The following is a 20,273-nucleotide window of genomic DNA, read 5'->3' as shown; positions in this document are numbered from 1 at the left end:
CCGACTGGTGATTAACCCTTCAGTTCACAGAACCAGCTTGGATATTCAAAATCTTGACTAATTAGCATCCTTCCTCTGTGGTTCTACTTTGTAGCGACATTTTCAATAGAGTCTTAACTGCCTGTTCTGTTCTCGTCCTCATTGTGGCGGACGCAGGGTTACTTCTCCCGCAGAACACAGACTCCTGCGTCGCACCTCTGGGTTGCCATGGAGGTGACGACCTCCCAGGAGTCGATAACCGGGTCATAACATTCGATACTGCTGAGGAGGGAGTTTCCATCGTATCTAGAAGAAATCAGAAGAACTGAGTTTGAACCACAGTGGAGACACTATTGGAAGTTTACGTCTTATTCTGCTATTTAGATTCTCCAGCGTGTTCCTCGACTTTATTTTCTGCTCTAAAAATGTTGCTTTTAAACTTTGAGTGTACTTCATGTTTTCTCTTCAAAATACTTCTTGATTTTACATTTCATACGGTAACAGATCAGATTTGTTATAATATCTAAAAAACTAAAGAAGCACTAGATGCATTTTATCGCTTATTTATTTTTCATTAGGTGGACCTGTATGTGTATAGTTTTCCATACATAAAGCTTAACTAACTGACTGACAGTCAATCTTGTAAGATGTTAAATATTTAGTCCAGAAAATCTGCTCTTTTTAAGAAAAAGCTGGGGTTTTTCTGTAAGGTTTTCTTTTTACATTCCTTAAATTATGTTAAAGGGGAAAGAACTCAAAACGAATTTGAGCTTTTTAAACATTCTTTATTCAGTCTTACAATACATGTTCTTAAGATCGCAGCTCTTTAGTCTAAAAATACAAGACTAAAAAGCAGAAGATGACTATTATGAGGTTTTGGGTTGGAGGCGGCATGTTTCTTCATGTACTGCTGACAAAGCAGATGTAAAGACTTCGAGCTTCAGAAGGTGTGAAAGACCTTATGTGGTAAAAAACCTGCAACATATCCCACACAATGTGTCTACTTTGTGTTTGAACTAGTGCTACACTTATGGCTGACTAATGTAAAGATGTTAGCTTAAGCTTTTAGTGTTGGCGCCCCCCCGAAGCTGTTAGTGATATTAATGTTGGACTCTTTTTGTCAGCCTGAGCAATGGTTACTGGATGAGATAAAGTCCTCTTACAATTCAATTTAAATAATTTATCTCTAAAATAAAAACATTAATTCATTAAGCTACAAAAATGCAAGAAAAAAATAAAATATTACAAATGAGGAGAAGCTAAAAGAAAACTAAGCCCACTGAACAAACACTTAATCTTACCCGGCGATGGCGTAGAGTCGTCCTCTGAGGACGGTTGCGCCCACGTAACACCGAGGAGTCGTCATACTGGCCACAGTGGTCCAGTAGTCTGTCCTGATGTTGTAAACCTCCACCGAGTCGAGGTGTGAAACGCCATCAAACCCTCCCACAACATAAATGTGGTCGTTCAGTAGCGCCACACCAGCCCCTGAACAGAAGTCATTGTGTCAGACTGTGAGCAACATTAATTTTTTAATTAATTTATTTTCTAACCTACCTGATCGCTTCGTGGCCATGGGTGTCACGCTGGTCCAGTGGCCTGTGTGAGGGTCATATCTTTCCACTGAGTTTAAAATATTTAGGCCATCATAACCACCTGTAGGTAAAAGTAGAAAAAATGCTTTAATTAAAAGCTGATAGTATTTATATCTTTATATATTTTTAAAGCTGTTTTATCCTTAAGTCGTTCCTTTTCTCATCCGTTACATGAGTTTGTAAGATCTGAATGGTACAGGGTCAATCTAACTAACTTTAGATCTACAGCCATACAAAACTGTGGCATAAGCCCCTTTTCCACTGTACATAAAATGGAAGGTTTCATAAGAGCTTTTATAGAGCCCAGGGTGGGTTTCAGGAAAAATGTACTCGCATAATTTAGTTTCTGGTGACAGGTAGGACCTTTTCATTTTTCCTGGGAATGCTGAAAGAGCAGAGCTGTGAGCATCAACGCAAGGCGCTGCAAATGTATAGTTTTTAGATCCTTACGTTTTCACGTTTCAAGACGTTTTTAAGCACAAACATAGTCATAACCAGTGTTGGGCACGTTACTTTGAAAAAATTAATTAGTTATAGTTACTAGTTACTTCTCCCAAAAAGTAACTGAGTTACTAACTGAGTTACTCCACAATAAAAGTAACTAGTTAGTAGTTAAAGTAACTATTGCGTTACTTTTGTGTTTCTCGCCCCCGTAACCCTCTCCACCCAGCCCCCACCTTCTCGCCGTGTGTTTCTAAAGCCAGCTTAATAGAGCGGACGACAAAGACAAGAACCTGCAGAGAGTTTTGCATTTATTGCAACTCAACGTAAATGACATCAGGGGGGAACGCGATGTAAAGTTTTTTAACAGGGCATTCAGATCTGGTGAGTATATGAAATGAATAACTGGGGATGTCTAATTCCGAAATCCTGTGTGTTTGGGTTGTTATAGATACTGCAACATCTATCTATCCATCTGTCTATCTAGATGTGGATCTCCATCCCTGCCACAAAGGCCATCAAATAATGTTTAAAATAAAAAATACAGTAGGTTGAAAAGGCAGAGTATCTATCCAACCATCCATCCATCCATCCTTTAGCGAGCATGCGCGTTTCCTGTCGCTTGCACGGTGACTCGTGCCGCCTGCGCTGTGCAGAGATGCAGGGGAAACCGTATGCGATGGGGAAATGCAGCTCGACGTAACACCGGTATTTCCATGTGGAAAACGCTGTTTTGCTGCTGGAGTCATCCTCACTCTCCATCTCTCTGTGTGTGCTGTACGTTAACACCCGCCAGCGGAAACACCCACCTACCCAACTGACAGACGGAATCTCACTATACATCAGCCATTCTCATCCTCCCCTCTCTCATGACAAGGCGCGCACGAGTCCTATCATGAAAAAAGGTTCATTGTGCGGCCTGAGTAACGCGCAGTAACGGGGTGTCTGCAATTGTAACTGCGTTATAGTTACAGTCAAAGTAATTAGTTAGATTACTCGTTACTAAAACAAGGTAACGGCGTTAGTAACGCCGTTACTTTCAACGCCGTTAGTCCCATCACTGGTCATAACACCATCAGTACTTTTAGTGAATTCAAATGATGTGCTTTTAAAGATTTCAGATGAGCAGAGAGTCGGTTTGGCTGCTAGCCTAACTGTGTGGTAGCAATGGAAATCCCAAGTTAGCACAGCCTTGAATCAGCCAGGTAATGTGGGGTTTCAGGCTACCTGTTATGTTTGTAGCAGCTCAAATTAAATACAGAGCATTTCATAGGTATTGTGATGACCAAACCTATGGCTACACTCCATTAAATTCACTAAGTCTCCCTTTAAACAGCACTTTAGCTTGCAATAAAATGTTTATTGGGTGGTTTAAACACCTTTGTTCTTTGTAAACACGCACATTTAGTTTACCGATGTATTTTTTTATTTTATCTATGATTAACTCTTGTTTCTTCTACTTAATTGCTGTGATGCCCGGGAGCTGATGGCTGAAAGATACTGGCCAAGGCTGAGCACACTTCAGCACAATGGCCCGATTGGACTGCACCATTAGTGTTGAAGAGGCCAATAAGTGCAACTGTAGAGAGGCCATAAGCTCTTTTTTTATTTTTTATTAAATAAGCTTTTCTATTGAAATGAATATTTGCATATAACGATTAGGACCTTTTCCTTCTACTTTTTTTGGTGTTTAGTACATTAGCAAAGTTACCTTTACTGTGGTGTTTAGTGTAGTTGGTGATTGCTTTGTTTATTTACCCCTATTGTGCATTAATGGTTTCCTGAGCCAGCATATACACTCTTGTGTGTCAAGCCTGTGTGAGGTCAGATGTGTTCTTTGTTTATGCAGATGGTTTGTTGTTTCTTCAAATTTTTACCTGAGTTCAGCTTCTTTCTTTGACCTCCTTTTATGAGCTCAGTATTTTGTAACTTCAGTTTTTTTTGGGTAAATTAAAAACCCTACTTTTCTAATTCACGTGCCTGCTCCTGTTTTTAACTTGGCCCCTCACAGGTATGTTGTGATTAACTGCACATACCAGAATATATGGTTTTGACATTTTAAGTAATTGTAGACAATAATATTTATAAAATATTGTGGCACAGTTCATAAAGAGCGGCCATGTTTGGATGCGGTCTCTCTACTATTGGGGATCCTTTCTGTGTCCTGCCATCATCAACTCCACTGTCTCTACATCTTTTACATATTGAAAATACAAGGTGACTTTTAAAGGCACCTTATTTCATTCAGGGAACCAAACTAAAGTGAGAACAATTTGAATACATGCCGTTTTTTTCAACATCTTAGATGAAAAGAAAACAGAAAACCACTGACCCATTTCACTTCCCTTTATAATTTCATACAACTGTATTTCATTCATTATTCACTCACTTTCATGTAAAACCATATTAAAACACAGTAAAGTGAGGAAATGTATAAAAAAACCATCCATACAGTCAAGTGAATGTCTTCGTTCTTGCATCCAATTAACACCTTGCTCTTTTTTAGGCTCCGCCTTTAAGACTGCTTCCTGAGTCTGTCCAATCAAGATCACCTGAAGACTATTTAAGGCCTGTGAAGCAGTACTTCAGTAGCCTCGTGAGACCATCCTGATCTCGCAAGTTTCAAGGTTTCACTCGCAGATCAGTCTGGAGACTGCGTTAAAGAAAATTTGGAGCAGTTCACCAAACGAACGTCCAATCAGCGTTGGCTTTGAGGCAGGTTGAGGTGTGACGCAACGAGAAGGGCGACAGTTCAGTCTAAAGAACATGGCGGCTTCAGCCGATGAAACTAGCGTTAGCGTGGCTATCGAGCAAGTTTTATCGGAATTACAGAGTATTTCTTCACTGAAAGAAGAGCAAAACACTGCTCTGGAGGCTTTTCTCAGAGGAAAAGATGTTTTTACTCTTCTCCTGACTGGTTTCGGCGAGAGTTTGATCTATCAATTGGCTCCTCTTCGTCGTCGCTCTGTTAGTACGTCTTATGCTTCGTTGATCTGATTGGTTTATTTGGCCCGTCTATCACCAACATAGGCCAATCAGCTAACCAGTATTTTCACCCCTTCCCAAAATTTCTTCAACGGAAGGTTTCCAGATGGATATGCGGAGCAAATCCATCTGGCGGAGTCAGGTTGGTACTTCAGGCCTCTGAGGCATTTGCCTGCCGTACATCTCTGTGTTCCTTGTTGAATCTAATGGGCTGTTAAGTAAACCTGCTTGGATGGTTTTTGTAGGGGAGAGCTGCCCTTTTGTTTAACCCCAGTTTCCCCTTTTTATGTGTTGGTTAGGTAGGTAATTTTGTAGGTTTGTATATTTTGGTTTCTTATTGAGTTAGGCAAGTCCACTTTTCTTTTTTCTTTAGGGTTGTTTTGTTTGTTATTTTGGCCCGGGCTATCCCTAAAGCTTTTACCATAATTTATTCAAAAGAAATGGCAGAATAAAACTTTTAAAATGCCCTTTTGACTCCTTCGTTCACTGTCTAAATTTATGTTGGTCCCTTACACCCCCTAGACTAAGCCAGGGGACGTAACACTTAACTAGAACCTTCTAAGTGCTACTAGCCAAAATGAAGTTGGCTTTCCTTATTATGGAGGTTTTCTACCTTTTGCTATATGAAGTATTGAAATTATATAGAGAAACTTTTAGTTGTTTTCAAGCATCACATCAGAGCTTAGAAAGCATCATCTATAATATAAATCATTATAATTAGTCTATTAGAGCCCAGAGGATTTATTCGTCTCTTGGCTCAGAGCTCATCTGTCTTTAAATCTACTCGTCTTTCACATAGAAAGAAATTCTGGATCAGTATTTCTTTTGTTATTTTTGTAAAGTTAATGAGGCAAAGCAACCTGCCAGGTTTCCTTTTCATCAAAAAAAAAAAAAAAAAAAAAAAAAGAGATTTTATCAAATATATGAGAGACATGTTCAGTGCAGAACAATCTTCCTCTAAATGAGGTTTAGCTTATGAAATAGCAAAAATATTTGTAACAGACATTATGTGAACATCATACCGAGACAATATATAAGCCCACTGGCCACCACTAGACCAGCTCCCTCTCTAGCAGTCTGCATATCTCCCAGCATGCTCCACTGGTCAATATTCGGATCGTATCGCTCCATGCTGGTGTGCCGTCGGCTGCCATCGAAGCCGCCAGCAACATATATCATATCTGCAAAATATCAAAAAACATCCATGCTGACTAACTAAATTCATGACTTTTGCTCCTGAAAGTCATTTCTGTCTCCAACAATAGTACCTAACTAAACTGAAAATATCTACCTCCCAGAGTCGTGGCTCCAGCGAGACCGCGGCGTACGTTCATGGTGGCGACGGTGTACCAAACACCGTCTTCATCGGCTGTGTAGTCCAGACACTCCACAGAGCTGAGCCTCGACCGGCCGTCGTAGCCCCCGATGACGTAAACTCGATCGTGTAGAGACACGGTGGCGACGTAGCGTCTTTTACGGGCGATGTTCTGGTGTGGACATAAAAGTCAGCATCAAATAAACCACCACACAAGTTAAAACCTTAAAATACTTTTTGAAAAATAACTCAACACTCACGGGTAGAAAGCTCCATTCCTGGGTTTTGGGATCATATTTCTCTACAACATCGATTGGAGACTGCTGGCTGCCGAACCCACCTATAACCAGCAGGACTTCTTTGGCACCTAGGAATATGGAATGTGTTCAAAACGCTTCAGTGTCGGACACATGCACCTAAATCAGTTGCACCTGAGAGCAGGGCTCCTACCTAATCTGGCTTGTGTGCGAGGACCCTGCATCTCACTCCTCAGCTCCGGTCTTAAGTGGAATTTTTTGGCCTCATCAACAAGGTCTCGACAAGGCAGGCTACATCGAATGAGAGGCTAAAACATGTGAAAACCTGTTTAATTATGGTGTTATAAATGCTTCAGCAGGAGATCTTTCATCTGACGTCGGGCGCCTGATTACACAACAACCTGTTTGCGGGTCGCCCGGCTCACCTCGGCATCGATGACATCGGTAATGTAGCGGGGGGTGAGGAGCGGCATGCGGACAAACTCCAGCATGTCCGGGAGGTACGGTTCTCGCTCTTTCCTGTTGTGTTTGACCCAGTTCAACACGGCTTCAAAAACAGGCTCCTCTGAATCCACCTGGACACAAAAAAACACCAGCAGTTTAAAGCGAAACATAATCACAGCGAAGGGACACATGTAGATAAAAATGTTTATCTTTAAATAAGAGGCATGGAGGAAGATCAGTTAAACCCCATAAATAGCAGGAATGTTGAGCAGAATGAACAACAACCAGTAAACAACAGATAGAGTCTGGGAAAATATTTATACAGCTCTGGAATTTATTTTTGTTTTTCACATTACAACCGCACATGTATTTTTGAGAATTTAATTTGATTGATTAATACTGAACAGTGCATAATAGTGAAATGAAAAAAAAGGGATAGTTTTTTTGTATTGTTTAAAATAATAATAAAAAAAGAAAATAAAAATGAAGGTTCATTAGTACTCCTTGATTCTAGATCAAGTTCTGGATCTCCAGTGGTACGTCTCCCCCAGCTTTGCAAGTCAAGATATTGAATTTATTGTACTTTTTCAAGTTGTTGAAGTCGGGCAGAAGGGATAAAAATCGTCTGTTTTCAAATCCTTACATGGATTTAGTTCTGGACTGTGACTAGACCATTTTCACAGGTTTAGACAAACTTTGATTTAAACAAGAAGGGTTAAACTTAATCACAGACAATGGTTTTAAGCAAGAATAATAAAAAAAAAAGGAAAAATCCATACAATATTTTAAATCGATCTTGTTCTTGCAGGAAAATTCTCCACAGCAAAATTTGAAAACAGACATATCATCACAGAGAAGCATTTTTGGCATCATTACTGTAAAACAAACCACTAAGGATTTGCTCTTTGAAGGCAGTGAAGGGCTGCGTTACCTAATGAAGCAGCTGGTGCAGTTTATAAGCCACAGGTTCACTTGGCAAACTCAGCACAGACAACTCTGCTCGCACAAAAGCACGCCTCCCTTTTCCAATGAAACAGTTGGAAAGCCATATCTTTTTCTCTAGTGCTACTTTCAGTTGGTTTATCACTTTGAACACAGCACATTTTCTGCTCGCAAAGATACAAAATGTGAAACTTTTTACTAGAAAGGCGCCTCTGACCTAATTTCAAAGTGTCAACTATAAGCTGCTGTGTTTCCCTTTCTAACATTTTCCAGCTAATGCTGATAGAAGAAGCAGCCTGATAATCAAATAACTGACAATTACTTTATAAAAGTTTTAAATGATTAACTATGATTATTATTATCAATCATTTGGCACATCCATCATGGCGATTTGATTCAGTATCGATTTCCTGACCAAACGATTTGATTATTTTCGATTCTAAAGAATACACCACGATACGATTCGATTCAATTAATCGGAAATTTTTTTTTTTGCACCTTACAGGCTAAACAAAGTTTCAAGTTTGAAACAAATCAATGAAAGCTGTAATATTGTTATGCATTTCTTTTTAGAAACAACAGCAAATAACACAAGTAGAAAAGTTGCATTAAAAAATACTGCACATAATCAGTGCAATGATTGCAATTCAATACCTCGGCTCCAGACGTCGCGCCCCCTCCACAGACGCTCCGCTGCACCTCTCCCAAATTGTAGCTCACCGCAAACAGTGCCGCAGACAGAGGCTGGATTGTTTTGTTTTTATGACAGAAATTGCGGAAAACAACTCGTGAAGTTTGACCCGCTAGAAGAGCGAGGTGCGCGAGAACGCTGGGACCCTTTTTCCCCCTGTATCCCTGCCCTTTTTGGCCCTCATGTCCCTCCGTCGTCGGACTAAACTCGCCCCCACTTCCTCGCCGCCTCGGCCGTATCTAGACCCACAGCGAGTAGCTCAGACCACGCTTCAATGTTGGGCATAATTTAAAAATGTCTGTGTCAAGCTTACTGCAACACACTGCTGTAACAGTATAACCAGGAATTTTATTTATTTTTATTTATTTTATTTTATTTTATACTTTGTTCCAGGCTGTGCATTTAATTGTATTTTTCAAAAGCAGGAGTTGTGATATTTCTTCTTGTATTGAAATATTTGTTATTGACTTGTTATTTGAGATTGTTATTGTTTTCTTATATATTCAATAAAAAAAAAACAGTATAACCAGGAAGCGAGGTAGGAGGGCAAAATAGGTTTAGCGCCACCGCAGCATGGGAGGGAGAATTACGCCCAGGAGCAAATGGATAAAAATAGACCTGAGGAAAAAAAAAATACATGAATCGATTCTCTTGCGGACGTGTCGATGCATCGGATCGTCGGCTGTTGGATCGATGCATCAATACAAAACGATTCTAATTTACACCCCTAATTTTAGCAGCAATATATAATAACCAACTGAACTGGTCAAACAGACTTATGGGAAATACTTCCCATCATGCTTCCCCACATCGGCTACTTCTAACTGCAAAAATTCAATCTCTTTTACCCAATTCTTTTTTTTTTTTTTTTTTTTTTTTACACTCTGTGCCCATGATTTCACATTAAATTCAAATACAAAAATACAGAATATTAATATTTTTATAATTATTTACATTTTAGTGCAGACTGCATTTAGTTTATTTCCTTTATTGCCACAGAGAAACATTTAAGGCTGTGATGAATAAACTATACCAGCTGCATTTACTACATACTGGCAAAAATCCTCAAAACAGCAATGGCAGCATTGTTGCAATATCTGCATTTAGGCAATATGTGGTAGGTTGTACTATATCACAGGCCATGTAGGGAAACCCACAGGGTATTGCTTGTCAGATATGTACTACATTGCCAAAAGCATTTTCTCGCCTTGTAGCAAAGTTTTGCTAATTCCTGAAGGATTACACCAAATCACACTCTCTGCTCACATTAAAGCAATTTATACACAAATTACAGAAGTCAAAGTGATAATGCGTAAGTGAAAGGTGGGTACATCCCAAAAACAACTTTCTTTACTGGAAATGGCTTTAAAATAACATTTTTTTTCCTCCCTAGTTTCAGTATCGGCATATTTATATGAAGCAGATTTTGCAGGACATTTCATTTTCAGTTTCCTTTCAGCTTGAAACCACAATGTAGATCTTTCACAGGAATTTCATTTTACAATGTGAACATGTAAAAGTGCAATCAGCCCGAGGTCAAACAACCCCTAAAATCCTCCAAGATGACAGAGGCTGATTTAACTGAGGGGAAATTATCCGTGACTTATTTCTACATGTATAGTCTTGTTTTCCCTTTAAAACAACAAAAATCCCAGGAACAACATTTTGAAACAATTGATGGTCTGTATATCATGCTAAGATAATGTGTTTTCAGAAAAACGAGGCATGTGGTTGGAAAACAGGAATTTCCTGGCAAAGGCAAACTTAAATCAGGTTCACTTCCCTGCTATTTCACCGTCAGGCCAGTCCACAAAACCAAAAATTGTGGTGGGTGGGTAGTGTTAAAGTTACAAGTCAATGCTTGTTATTATTTTCATGCTCAGGTTGTGAAAAGAGAAGAAGAAAAGTGGAAAATTCAAGACAAATTCACTCTTCTTCAAACTGCCAATAGCAGCAGGTCTTCTGTTTTTCATATCCTGCAAAACGGATTTAGAAGCATCCAACGTCAGACCTCCGCTAATCAATCCTACCTGGATTTCATCACACTTTATGAGCTTTTCGACTTCTGTTTGGCTCAGGAGCATGAACTCCTCGTGCTGAACCACCTCGGAGAAATGCTTCTGGGAAAAGAGCTCGGCGGCCTGCATCAGGTCAAGGCAGTTGTGAGTTTCGGCGAAGTCGCGGATCCCCAGGCAGTTGGACGGATCGAGCTGACTCTCCAGAAAATCGCAGCACGCCCTTTTCACCCCTGGAGAAAAACAGCATTATGTTTGTATATAAACACCTTCCAATCACACTGACCCAAGACCCAGACAGACAGGACTTACGAGTCACTAAAAGTCTCCAATTCAGAACCGCTGAGGTCATTTTAGTTTTAAAAAGCCAAACTTTATCTCTGTGACTGAGAATCACTCTCAGTTACCGTTTCAACACCACGGAAGTTAATCATAGCTGAAAATAACGAGACTTTTAAAAACATGCGTCTTAACACCTGAGGAAAATACCAACTGAAGATTGTCTCTGCCTAAATTAAATAAAACAACCTTGATCAAATAAAAACTGGAATATCCACCTATGAAAAACATACCTTTAAGTTGCAGCAGACATGCTGCAGGAAGCAGTTCTTGCACGTTTTCCACTGTGACAAGAACCGTCTCTGTGTACACAAAGTCCAACAAGATCTCCATAGTCGATGCAGTGAGTCCCTGAATGTCGACAAACGATTTCCCCTTTTCTGCAAGCTGTAGGATCACAATGAAACGCAACATTAGGAAGTTAGCTTCACGTCTTACCAGAAAGTCAAACAGCAAGAGACTTCAGTGGATTTTAAATATGAGAATTTGGTGCAAATGTTTGACTTTTGTGAGCTATTATTTCACCTCAAATAAGAGCTCAAATATACCATAAATTCCGGACTATAGAGCGCACCTGATTACAAGCCGCACACTCTAATTTTAGAAAGAAAATAAATTTTGTACTTTTATAAGCCGCACCGGATTTTAAGCCGCAGGTTTCCCACGTTGTAGGAGATATTTAAAAATAAAGATATTACATGTGAGCATATTTTTAACGTTTGATTTAATCCATATGATAAAACAAACAAATACGGTACATATAATGAATGGGTTTTTTTTCAAACTACCTGTAACACATTTAAAGGAATAGTACACCCAAAACATGATTAGCCTTCATTTTCTACTCACCCCCATGCTGAACAACACTCTGGAGTACTTTTTTGATATCTCAAATGCATCTGGAGATCTGGGAGGCTTCTTGCTGTCTGCTGACATTCAAATAATGGAGGTCTATTGTGCCCGAGACAGAAAGGTCCATAAAAGTCTACAAAAAACGTGTCAATATTCCTCCATACTGCTCGTCCAATGTATTCCAAGTGTCCTGAGTGGGTAGCATCCAGAATTTACTCGAAACGAAGTCATTTAGAATGTTTTTAGAGCATAAACAGTAGTGTATAGGATTTCCTAAAAGCGCGTTCACGACGCTACGGAAACCGCGGCAGACCAAACCAGATGAAAGTGCGCATTCAGCTCAGCAAAGAACTCATGCTCTTCCTCAACACTGAAGTCCTCAGACATTTTTCTTTCGTTGTTTCTTTCTTTGCACAGGTAAACAGCACATTTCTTCTTCTACGCTTGCATTATCGGCAGAGCAGACGCTGAATGCGCACTTTCATCTGGGGTGGTCTGCCGGCTTCCGTAGCGTCGTGAACGCACAGGCGCGCGCTTTCAGGAAATCCTATACACTACTGTTTATGCTCTAAAAACATTCTAAATGACTTCGTTTCGAGTAAATTCTGGATGCTACCCACTCAGGACACTTGGAATACATTGGACGAGCAGTATGGAGGAATATTGACACGTTTTTTGTGGACTTTTATGGACCTTTCTGCCTCGGGCACCATAGACCTCCAAATATTTGAATGTCAGCAGACAGCAAAAAGCCTCGCAGATCTCCAGATGCATTTGAGATATCAAAAAAGTACTCCAGAGTGTTGTTCAGCATGGGGGTGAGTAGAAAATGAAGGCTAATCATGTTTTGGGTGTACTATTCCTTTAAATATACGTATGTGTCGGTAACACGCAAATAACGCTGCATATACCGGTACTTTTAATTGAACAATGCACAGAACATTGCAGCCGACCAGGAAAAGTTATTAATTACTTTCTTCTTCCTCCTGCGCACTAAAACCCTCAAAGTCCTCTTCCTCGGTGTCTGAATGGAACAACTTCAGGATGCTGTCACTGACTACAGTCTCATCCTTGTCGCTCTCGCTTGAGCACTCGCGGTCCTCTTCATCCCGCAGCAGCCCAGCCTTCAGAAACCCGCCGGTGATGCTGGATGTTTTCACACAGCTCCACGCATTGAGAAACCTTCGCATGCGGCCAGTTTTGGTGAAGGATTTCTCTTCGTCTGTTTTTCGCGCCATGAAAAAAAACATCTATCAGCCGCACTGTATTATAGGCCGCAGTGTTCAAACAGCGGGAAAAAAGTAGCGGCTTATAGTCCGAAATTTACGGTATACATACACTAATGTTAGCTTAAAGGTACTTCTGGAAAGTTGAGCGTTTTATATCTTCTGCCCCGATTCTAGAGAAATACTTGACCATTCTGTTTTTAACAGGTAGAATTTAAATGTGTTGGTTCCCACCTATTGCCTTTTAAACATGGTAGGTAAAGGTTCAGTCACGCTGAATTCAAAGGCTTCCAAAAGCCTACTATCTGAATAAATATATATTTTTCACTATGATTTTTCTGTTTTTGGGGGGGGGGGATTTTGATCCTATTACAGCTGAGCTTCAGCTACTCAGACAAAACATGTACGCTCAGACGGAGGAAAAGTAGAAAGATACGAAACGTTTCAGTAACCATCAAAATTTTTCGCCCTTAAGGAAATTCCCAACCACAGCTGGATTTCTCCGCAGTGCTACGATTATTTGTTCATGTAAACATTGTAAACATTGTCTCAGATTTCCTTCGTTGCGTAACATCCATACAGGTCCAAAGAAAAAGAATCAGCCAGGAGATAAGGGGTAAATTAAGGAATGGCTTCATTTACAGCCTCTTCTGTCACATTAGCTTGCAAAGTTGAAATTTGCTCATTAAATAAAGAGACTTTGAGTACTCTGCAAAGAGTTTTATGATGAGAGGTATGGCCATGCTGGGACTAACAACATTCCTTGTCAGCTGGCACAGTTTCATGAAAGCTCTCTGAGGCATCCTAAGTTGTCTCTCCACTGAGTGTTGGTAAATTTATCAACCTCAATTCTCTCCCAACAGTCTGCGCTCTAAACATGCTTCTAGTAAGCATGTAATAAGATTGCAGACTGGAGTAGGTAGACGAGGACCCTGACTTTCCGGTATCACGAAGCTGGATTCCTTCTTAGCAAGGTTAGTCGCCACGGTAACGCAAGCTGAACGGCAAACCTAGCTTTCAGGATTGATCTGAATCCTAGAAAAGGCTCCACCCAGCAGCCAATCAGCTGTTCAGGAAACAATGATGCCCCCTTTCATTGAAAACATGATTTAATTCAAAGGAAAAAAGAACTTAAACAAAACAACAACATAATAAAAGAACTTGCAACCGCAAAAACTGTTAAAACAAAATATGTTCTTGACAAATGAATAGTTTTTTTGTTCATTTTTCCTTTTGTTTCCCTTTTGACATGGCAACCTTTTACTATTCTGTAGTGGTTTTCTCCGGTATGATGTCTTTATAAACTACTAAATTCCCTAAATTCCCTTGACCATTTGGATCATGGTGACAATTATTTATATGTGCGATACAGGTTTTCACGGGCCGGACTGGTATATATGCCAGATCCTGGAATCGTGTGTCGGCTGTGCGACAATCAGGAATGCGTTCCTCACTGTATCACAGACTGTATGTATGGCCATGATTTATTATGCAATTGCCAGCTCATCACATTATTAAAAACTGCCTGTTAAACATACAAGTTTGCAAACATATATACTTGTTTGCAGAGACACAGATGTTACACTGAAGCTGCTCCATGGGGGATTAATGGTAAACTGGCAGGTGAAAAAAAAAAAAAAAAAAGATCTGACAGTTGAGAAATCGGGATGATTTCACTCACTTCTTGTATTAATATGATTCAATAGTGGCATCAGCTTCCATCTTTATTAGAGCTCATGCATTATTGAATTAAAACTAGATTAAATTATGTTTTTGGGTTTGATGGGAACATAATTATTATGCAGTACAGTAATTGGGATTAGGGTTGGGAATTGAAAAGATTTTCACGATTCCGATTCCCTTTTCGATTCTATGAAATGATTCGATTCTTTATCGATTCTTTTTTCGATTCCAATTTGGGGGAAAAAGGAGAACAAACAGTTTGATTATCAGCATCAACTTTGTTTACTTAACTATTGCACAATCTTACAAACTCAACAAGATCAAGATGTCCACAGGAAATGTGAAACTGGAGTAACATCTGTGTTTAAATGAAAAATAAATATACAAGAACAAACTTAATAACCAACAATGTCTAATAACAAATGATGGGATAATAACCTATTTTAAATAACAAAAAATACTAATTATAAAAGAGTAGTAGGGAAAATTAACAGTTATTTTGCAGAAAGATGAGCATATCTGCTTTTTCTGGAAGGATACAGGATCTTTCAGGGCTTATGGTGTCTCCAGCCGTGGAGAACACCCTCTCAGATGGGGTGGAGGAAGCCTGCACACAGAGGTAGTTTTCAGCCAGTCAGATAGCAAGGGCAGCGTATCTTGCTTGTTCCACCACCACAGTGTGGCGCTATCCCTGCAGGGGATGGAGGGCAAGCTTTTATAGAGCTGGATTTCCTGATCTACCCTCTGGGCACTTTGATTCACAAAGTGACCGCAGCTCGTTGTCTTCCTCCTCGAATAGTTCTTCCAACTTGCGTAACTTGCGTAACTTGCGTAACTTACGTAACTTACGTAAAAACGTGACGTAAGTCGTGCTCCCCAGAGCCGGCGCTCTAGGCTCTGGTGCTGCGGGAATCGAAAAAAGAATCGTTCAGTGAGCTGCCAAACGATGCCATGGAATCGGAAAATACGGAACCGGTTCTTAACAGGAACCGGTTTTCGATTCCCATCCCTAATTGGGATGCAGTCTGTGTTAAATGACACGGATGTTTAACTTGTCAGCAATCCTTTGCCACGCTATGTGGTGTCTCTTTTATGCAGCCACCATGTTTGAGTTTTCATTGAAACTTTTTTTCCCCCTCATTGTATTGCTGTAAGATGAGTTTTTTTCCTCGCAGTAGAAATACAGTGTTCTCCCTTCTGAGCTTGTGGTTGTAATTGGTCTGCTAGCTTGAAGCCGGCCGAGCAAAGATTCCTGATCAGTTCAATCTGGCCTGAGTTAGCGAGTTAATAACCAGCTTTGAGGTATTTATTCTGTTTGCACTGTTGTGGATTAGTTAAACTGGATAGACTGGAAGTAATCCCGCTATGTTGAGCTCTCTTCGTGGTACGGGCCCCTGCTATCTGATTTCCCTGTTATCAGATTTCTGCTGTGCATGTAAACATGCTCAATTTGCTGACCTTAACTTCCTATTAGGCTTTTCTATGAAACAGTGAAACATGAAACATACCTTAGTTCCTTATATTGTTTTCCTTTTGTAAACCTGCATATTTTTCACTTAATTATGGTCACTATACTAGTATTTAAATATAAAAAGATGGACTAATCAACTTAGATGATATTAGATGATTAGATCAGATTAGATGTAAAAGATCTCAGATGTTTATTATGCGTAACAACACTCTTTTCTTCACCCAATTTCAATAGTTTGAGTACTTCCATCAAAAAAGCAAATGCCATCATCTTAGTAAGACAGAAAAAATGTTTACCTCGCTGGTGAACATGGCACAGAAATAGTCGCTGCAGGCGGCCAGGACGATCCGGTGAGCTGGAAAGTCTGTGCTGTCCACCCTCAGAGTGATGTCGCAGAGCGTGTTGCTCTTGCGTAGTGAGTTCATTGCATTGAGGATGGATTTGGCATGCGAGTTGGTCATGATGTCTTTAGGAGCCATGTTGCCTTGGGAATCCGTCAAGGATCTCAAACTACCGCAGGAATCTGAAAACAACACAAACAAAAATGTCTACGTAATCAGGATAACGCATCTGCGGTTTGTTTAATGTGGCTGTAAAAAGACAGTCATAGTTAACTATAAATTCTAGGTCAAACTTGTGGCTCCTATAGTGTTTCAAGTGTGTTGGAAGCTTTCATAAATAAATTATGCATGTTATCCCGTGCAGTACTGCAGAAATAAAATTTCCTTTCAGTTAAAAGACAGATTGCCCAAGACAAAGCAGGTTAAAGGGACCCAGATTTCCCTTCAGAGATCCAGCGTACCAACACCAACATTAAAAAAGAGGCCTAAGAGGCCAGACAAGGTGCAGATTGAAACATTTAATAACATTTCAGCCCAACAGCTGCAGCATGAATGTTAGATCTCACTCTCTGTAGAACAAAATATCCTAAATACTGATTCCACTAAATTGCATCCAAAGATAAAAACTGTAAATATCAAAGAGCGTTTTCTGCCATTAAGATTCCATAATATTACAGAATAATTTTAATGTTTGTTAGGTGATTTAGAAAACAACTCAAGAAATTAAGAGTATTAACAGAAATGTAAAGATACAGATCACTTAAAAAAAACATATGTTTCAGATTATTAATCAAAACTAAGTTGCCATATAGATTGCACGCTTCTTTTAGTTCAATTATATTTCAATTCAATTTAGTTTATTTCTATAGCACCAATTCACAACACATGTCATCTCAGTGCACTTTACAGTTCACCAGATCATACATTCAAATTGATTCAAAGTTTTCTATCTAAGGAAAACCAGTTGATTGCATCGACTCATTGACTCAGATGTAATCCCTCAGACTAAGCATGCTTGTAGCGACAGTGGAGAGGAAAAACTCCCTTTTAACAGGAAGAAACGTCCAGCAGAACCAGACTCAGTGTGAGCGCTCATCTGCCGTCATAAACAGATATTCAAAAAAACAAAAATATGTGTAACTCACCTTTTCTTTTTAAATAAAGAAACAAAAATATAGGCATACTGCTGATTGCAATTCTCTAATCTTAATTGTTATTTTTTTTATAATCTGTAAGCAAAAAATTTCCAAGATTATCATTAATAAAGAATGAGAAAGATTAGTCTTATGGTATTACAATTATTAAAAAAAATATTTTATGACTATATCTTATATTATATTTGATTATGGAAAATCATAGCGACTACTTGAACAGCGATTTATAGTGTAGATTGAGTGCAATTGGTCTTATACTGCAAGACAATATTAAATAAATTTTGTTACCTGTCTATAACGAAACAATTACACCTGAGCATGCTCAGTTGTTAATAAATATACTTAATTTGAATGAAACAATATTTTATTTTGGACAGAATCAGTAATATCTAAATGTATGTATTAAGGATTGACTTATTTCATATTTCGAATGCTTCTATATATATATATATATATATATATATATATATATATATATATATATATATATATATTTATTTTTTTTTTTTTCTATTTGCATGTAGGTTTGTTGAGATAAAACTTACCGTTAAAAGATTTGAACACTTTTTCCACCACTGGGAGGCAATAACTATAGCTACACATCAGCTAACAGTCAGCAGCAGTCAACGACAGCTGACGGCTAACGCCAACGCCAGACAACAACTCAAGAAAACACAGCTATATGAAGCGGGCTAGAGGGCCCAGGAAGACAACACAAGAAGCGACACACACAGAAGAAGTTGGCAAGAATTGTCATAATACCTGTCGCGGCAGTAAGGCAGATTCAAAGCGCCTAAGCTAAGTTGCTTTGCCAGCTAACGTTAGTAGCACCAAAGTCTCCTGTTTACTGTCAGTTGGCCTAACTCAAATAAACCTAATCTGTCATGACCCTGACCAACATGTCTGGCCTCTGCGGGGACGTAAACGTGAACAATTTCAGAATAACTTCATATTAAGTCTTTAAACAGCAACTAACTGCAGCAGGTCACAGTTCCACCACGAGAAAAAAAAGCTGCAGCAGCAACGACTCCTCAGACGGGACGTAAACAGACATTGCGCTTGAAGAACAGACGCTGCACGAGCGTCGGGAACGTATACGTCAACGTCACGGCCATATTGTGACAGGCACGCAGCTGTTCAAGTTTCATATGATTCACATTATATATCACACGAATAACTCAAACGTATACATATATTGAATAACCACCCCAAGTACATCGATGAATGTGGATTATTTACAATATTCGTCAGTCAACTAGAGGAACACGAGTGAAGCTAAATCACGCATGCATTAAAAAAATCCAGGAAACTAAATGGAACTCCATACAGAACGCTCTTAACCCAAGGCAACTGTGCAAGCATCCGCATTTATGTTATTACACTAGCATAAAAATAGTTTTTAAGTATAATTGTACCTGTGTTTCCACGGTCTGACATCAGAATAAACTATTAAAATCTGATGTGAAGTTAAAAAAATATAAAATGTGTGTTTTTTAACTCTACTTTGGCTTTCCTGTCAAAGTTGAAACAAAATGTCTTAACAATATTTATTTTATTATTAATATTTTAATATTTAATATTATAATTTAAATGAAAATACTGTTAAATATATATATAAATATATATAAATATATATATATATATATATATATATATATATATATATATATATATATATATATATTTATATATATATATATATATATATATATATATATATATATATATATATATATATATATATATATATATATATATATATATATATATTTATATATTTATATATATAGTATTACATTATATATATTATATATATAGTATTACATGTTAGAAAGTATTGATTGTCAAAAAAGTATCGATACTAAATCATTGTATCTGGATACAATACTCATTTTCAAAAGTATCGATACCACTGAAAAGTGTTATTTTCTCAATTTAAGTCACAGAATGAGGCAGAGAGAAGTAAACCTGTGTCCAAACACCATCAAACACAGCCCACTCTACCATCCATGTTTGATCAACTACAGAAATATGATGGCAAGTCCCTAGAAGCAATGAAAATAAACAGAGCTGTGGCATAGTTCATATGTATGGAGCAGGTTCCTATTTAACTGTGGAGAAACCTGGGTTCCAACAACTTATTAAGCAGCTAAACCCAAAGTATCCTCTTCCCTTCTGGAATACAGCATTCATTTTTGTTTGGTAACTGGTTTGGCTAGTGTCACTGTTACGTGTGTAAAGCATAGCCAAGGAAGGACAACTTTTAATTATTTATTTTTTTATCAAGCTTGCTTAATATTGTACCATACAAACTCAAAATATTGCTCTTATCATTTTATTGTATCTATTTATTTATTGTATTTTATTTATGAATAAAAATATTTATGTTAAATTTTGGGGTCTTTGTTTTTAGCCTTGTGGTATCGGAAATGGTATCGAATATTATAATATAATAATAATAAAAATAATAATAATAAAAATATCGAATATCAGTATTGAGTTGAAAACTTTAGTATCGTTACAACCCTGATATATATATATGT

The 20,273-nt window shown here is 38.5% G+C and overlaps 1 protein-coding gene across 3 annotated transcripts; it reads right to left on the bottom strand.

The window, feature by feature from the left end:
* Positions 1-65: 65 nt before the first annotated feature.
* On the bottom strand, positions 66-18,786 carry LOC119799503 (kelch-like protein 12). 3 transcript variants are annotated; one of them, XM_038309430.1, is made up of 12 exons: positions 18,276-18,785; positions 16,532-16,758; positions 11,237-11,390; positions 10,680-10,897; positions 6,998-7,147; positions 6,766-6,880; positions 6,576-6,682; positions 6,292-6,487; positions 6,023-6,181; positions 1,537-1,635; positions 1,281-1,467; positions 66-285 (listed from the first exon to the last, which is right to left on the bottom strand). In XM_038309430.1, exons 1-12 carry the CDS (start codon positions 18,331-18,333, stop codon positions 159-161), a joined length of 1,797 nt encoding a protein of 598 aa, XP_038165358.1. In that variant the 5' UTR covers positions 18,334-18,785; the 3' UTR covers positions 66-158. The 3 variants fall into 3 exon arrangements, with proteins under 3 accessions (XP_038165358.1, XP_038165359.1, XP_038165360.1); XM_038309431.1 differs by having other exon boundaries at positions 18,493-18,784; XM_038309432.1 differs by lacking the exon at positions 66-285 and adding an exon at positions 745-954 and having other exon boundaries at positions 18,276-18,786.
* Between the last annotated feature and the right edge of the window lie 1,487 nt (positions 18,787-20,273).

This window comes from Cyprinodon tularosa, unplaced genomic scaffold (genome assembly GCF_016077235.1).
Source record: "Cyprinodon tularosa strain WSP-4 unplaced genomic scaffold, ASM1607723v1 ctg66, whole genome shotgun sequence".
In the NCBI taxonomy this organism is placed as follows: Eukaryota; Metazoa; Chordata; class Actinopteri; order Cyprinodontiformes; family Cyprinodontidae; genus Cyprinodon; species Cyprinodon tularosa.
This window is presented reverse-complemented; position numbering and strand designations above follow the sequence as displayed.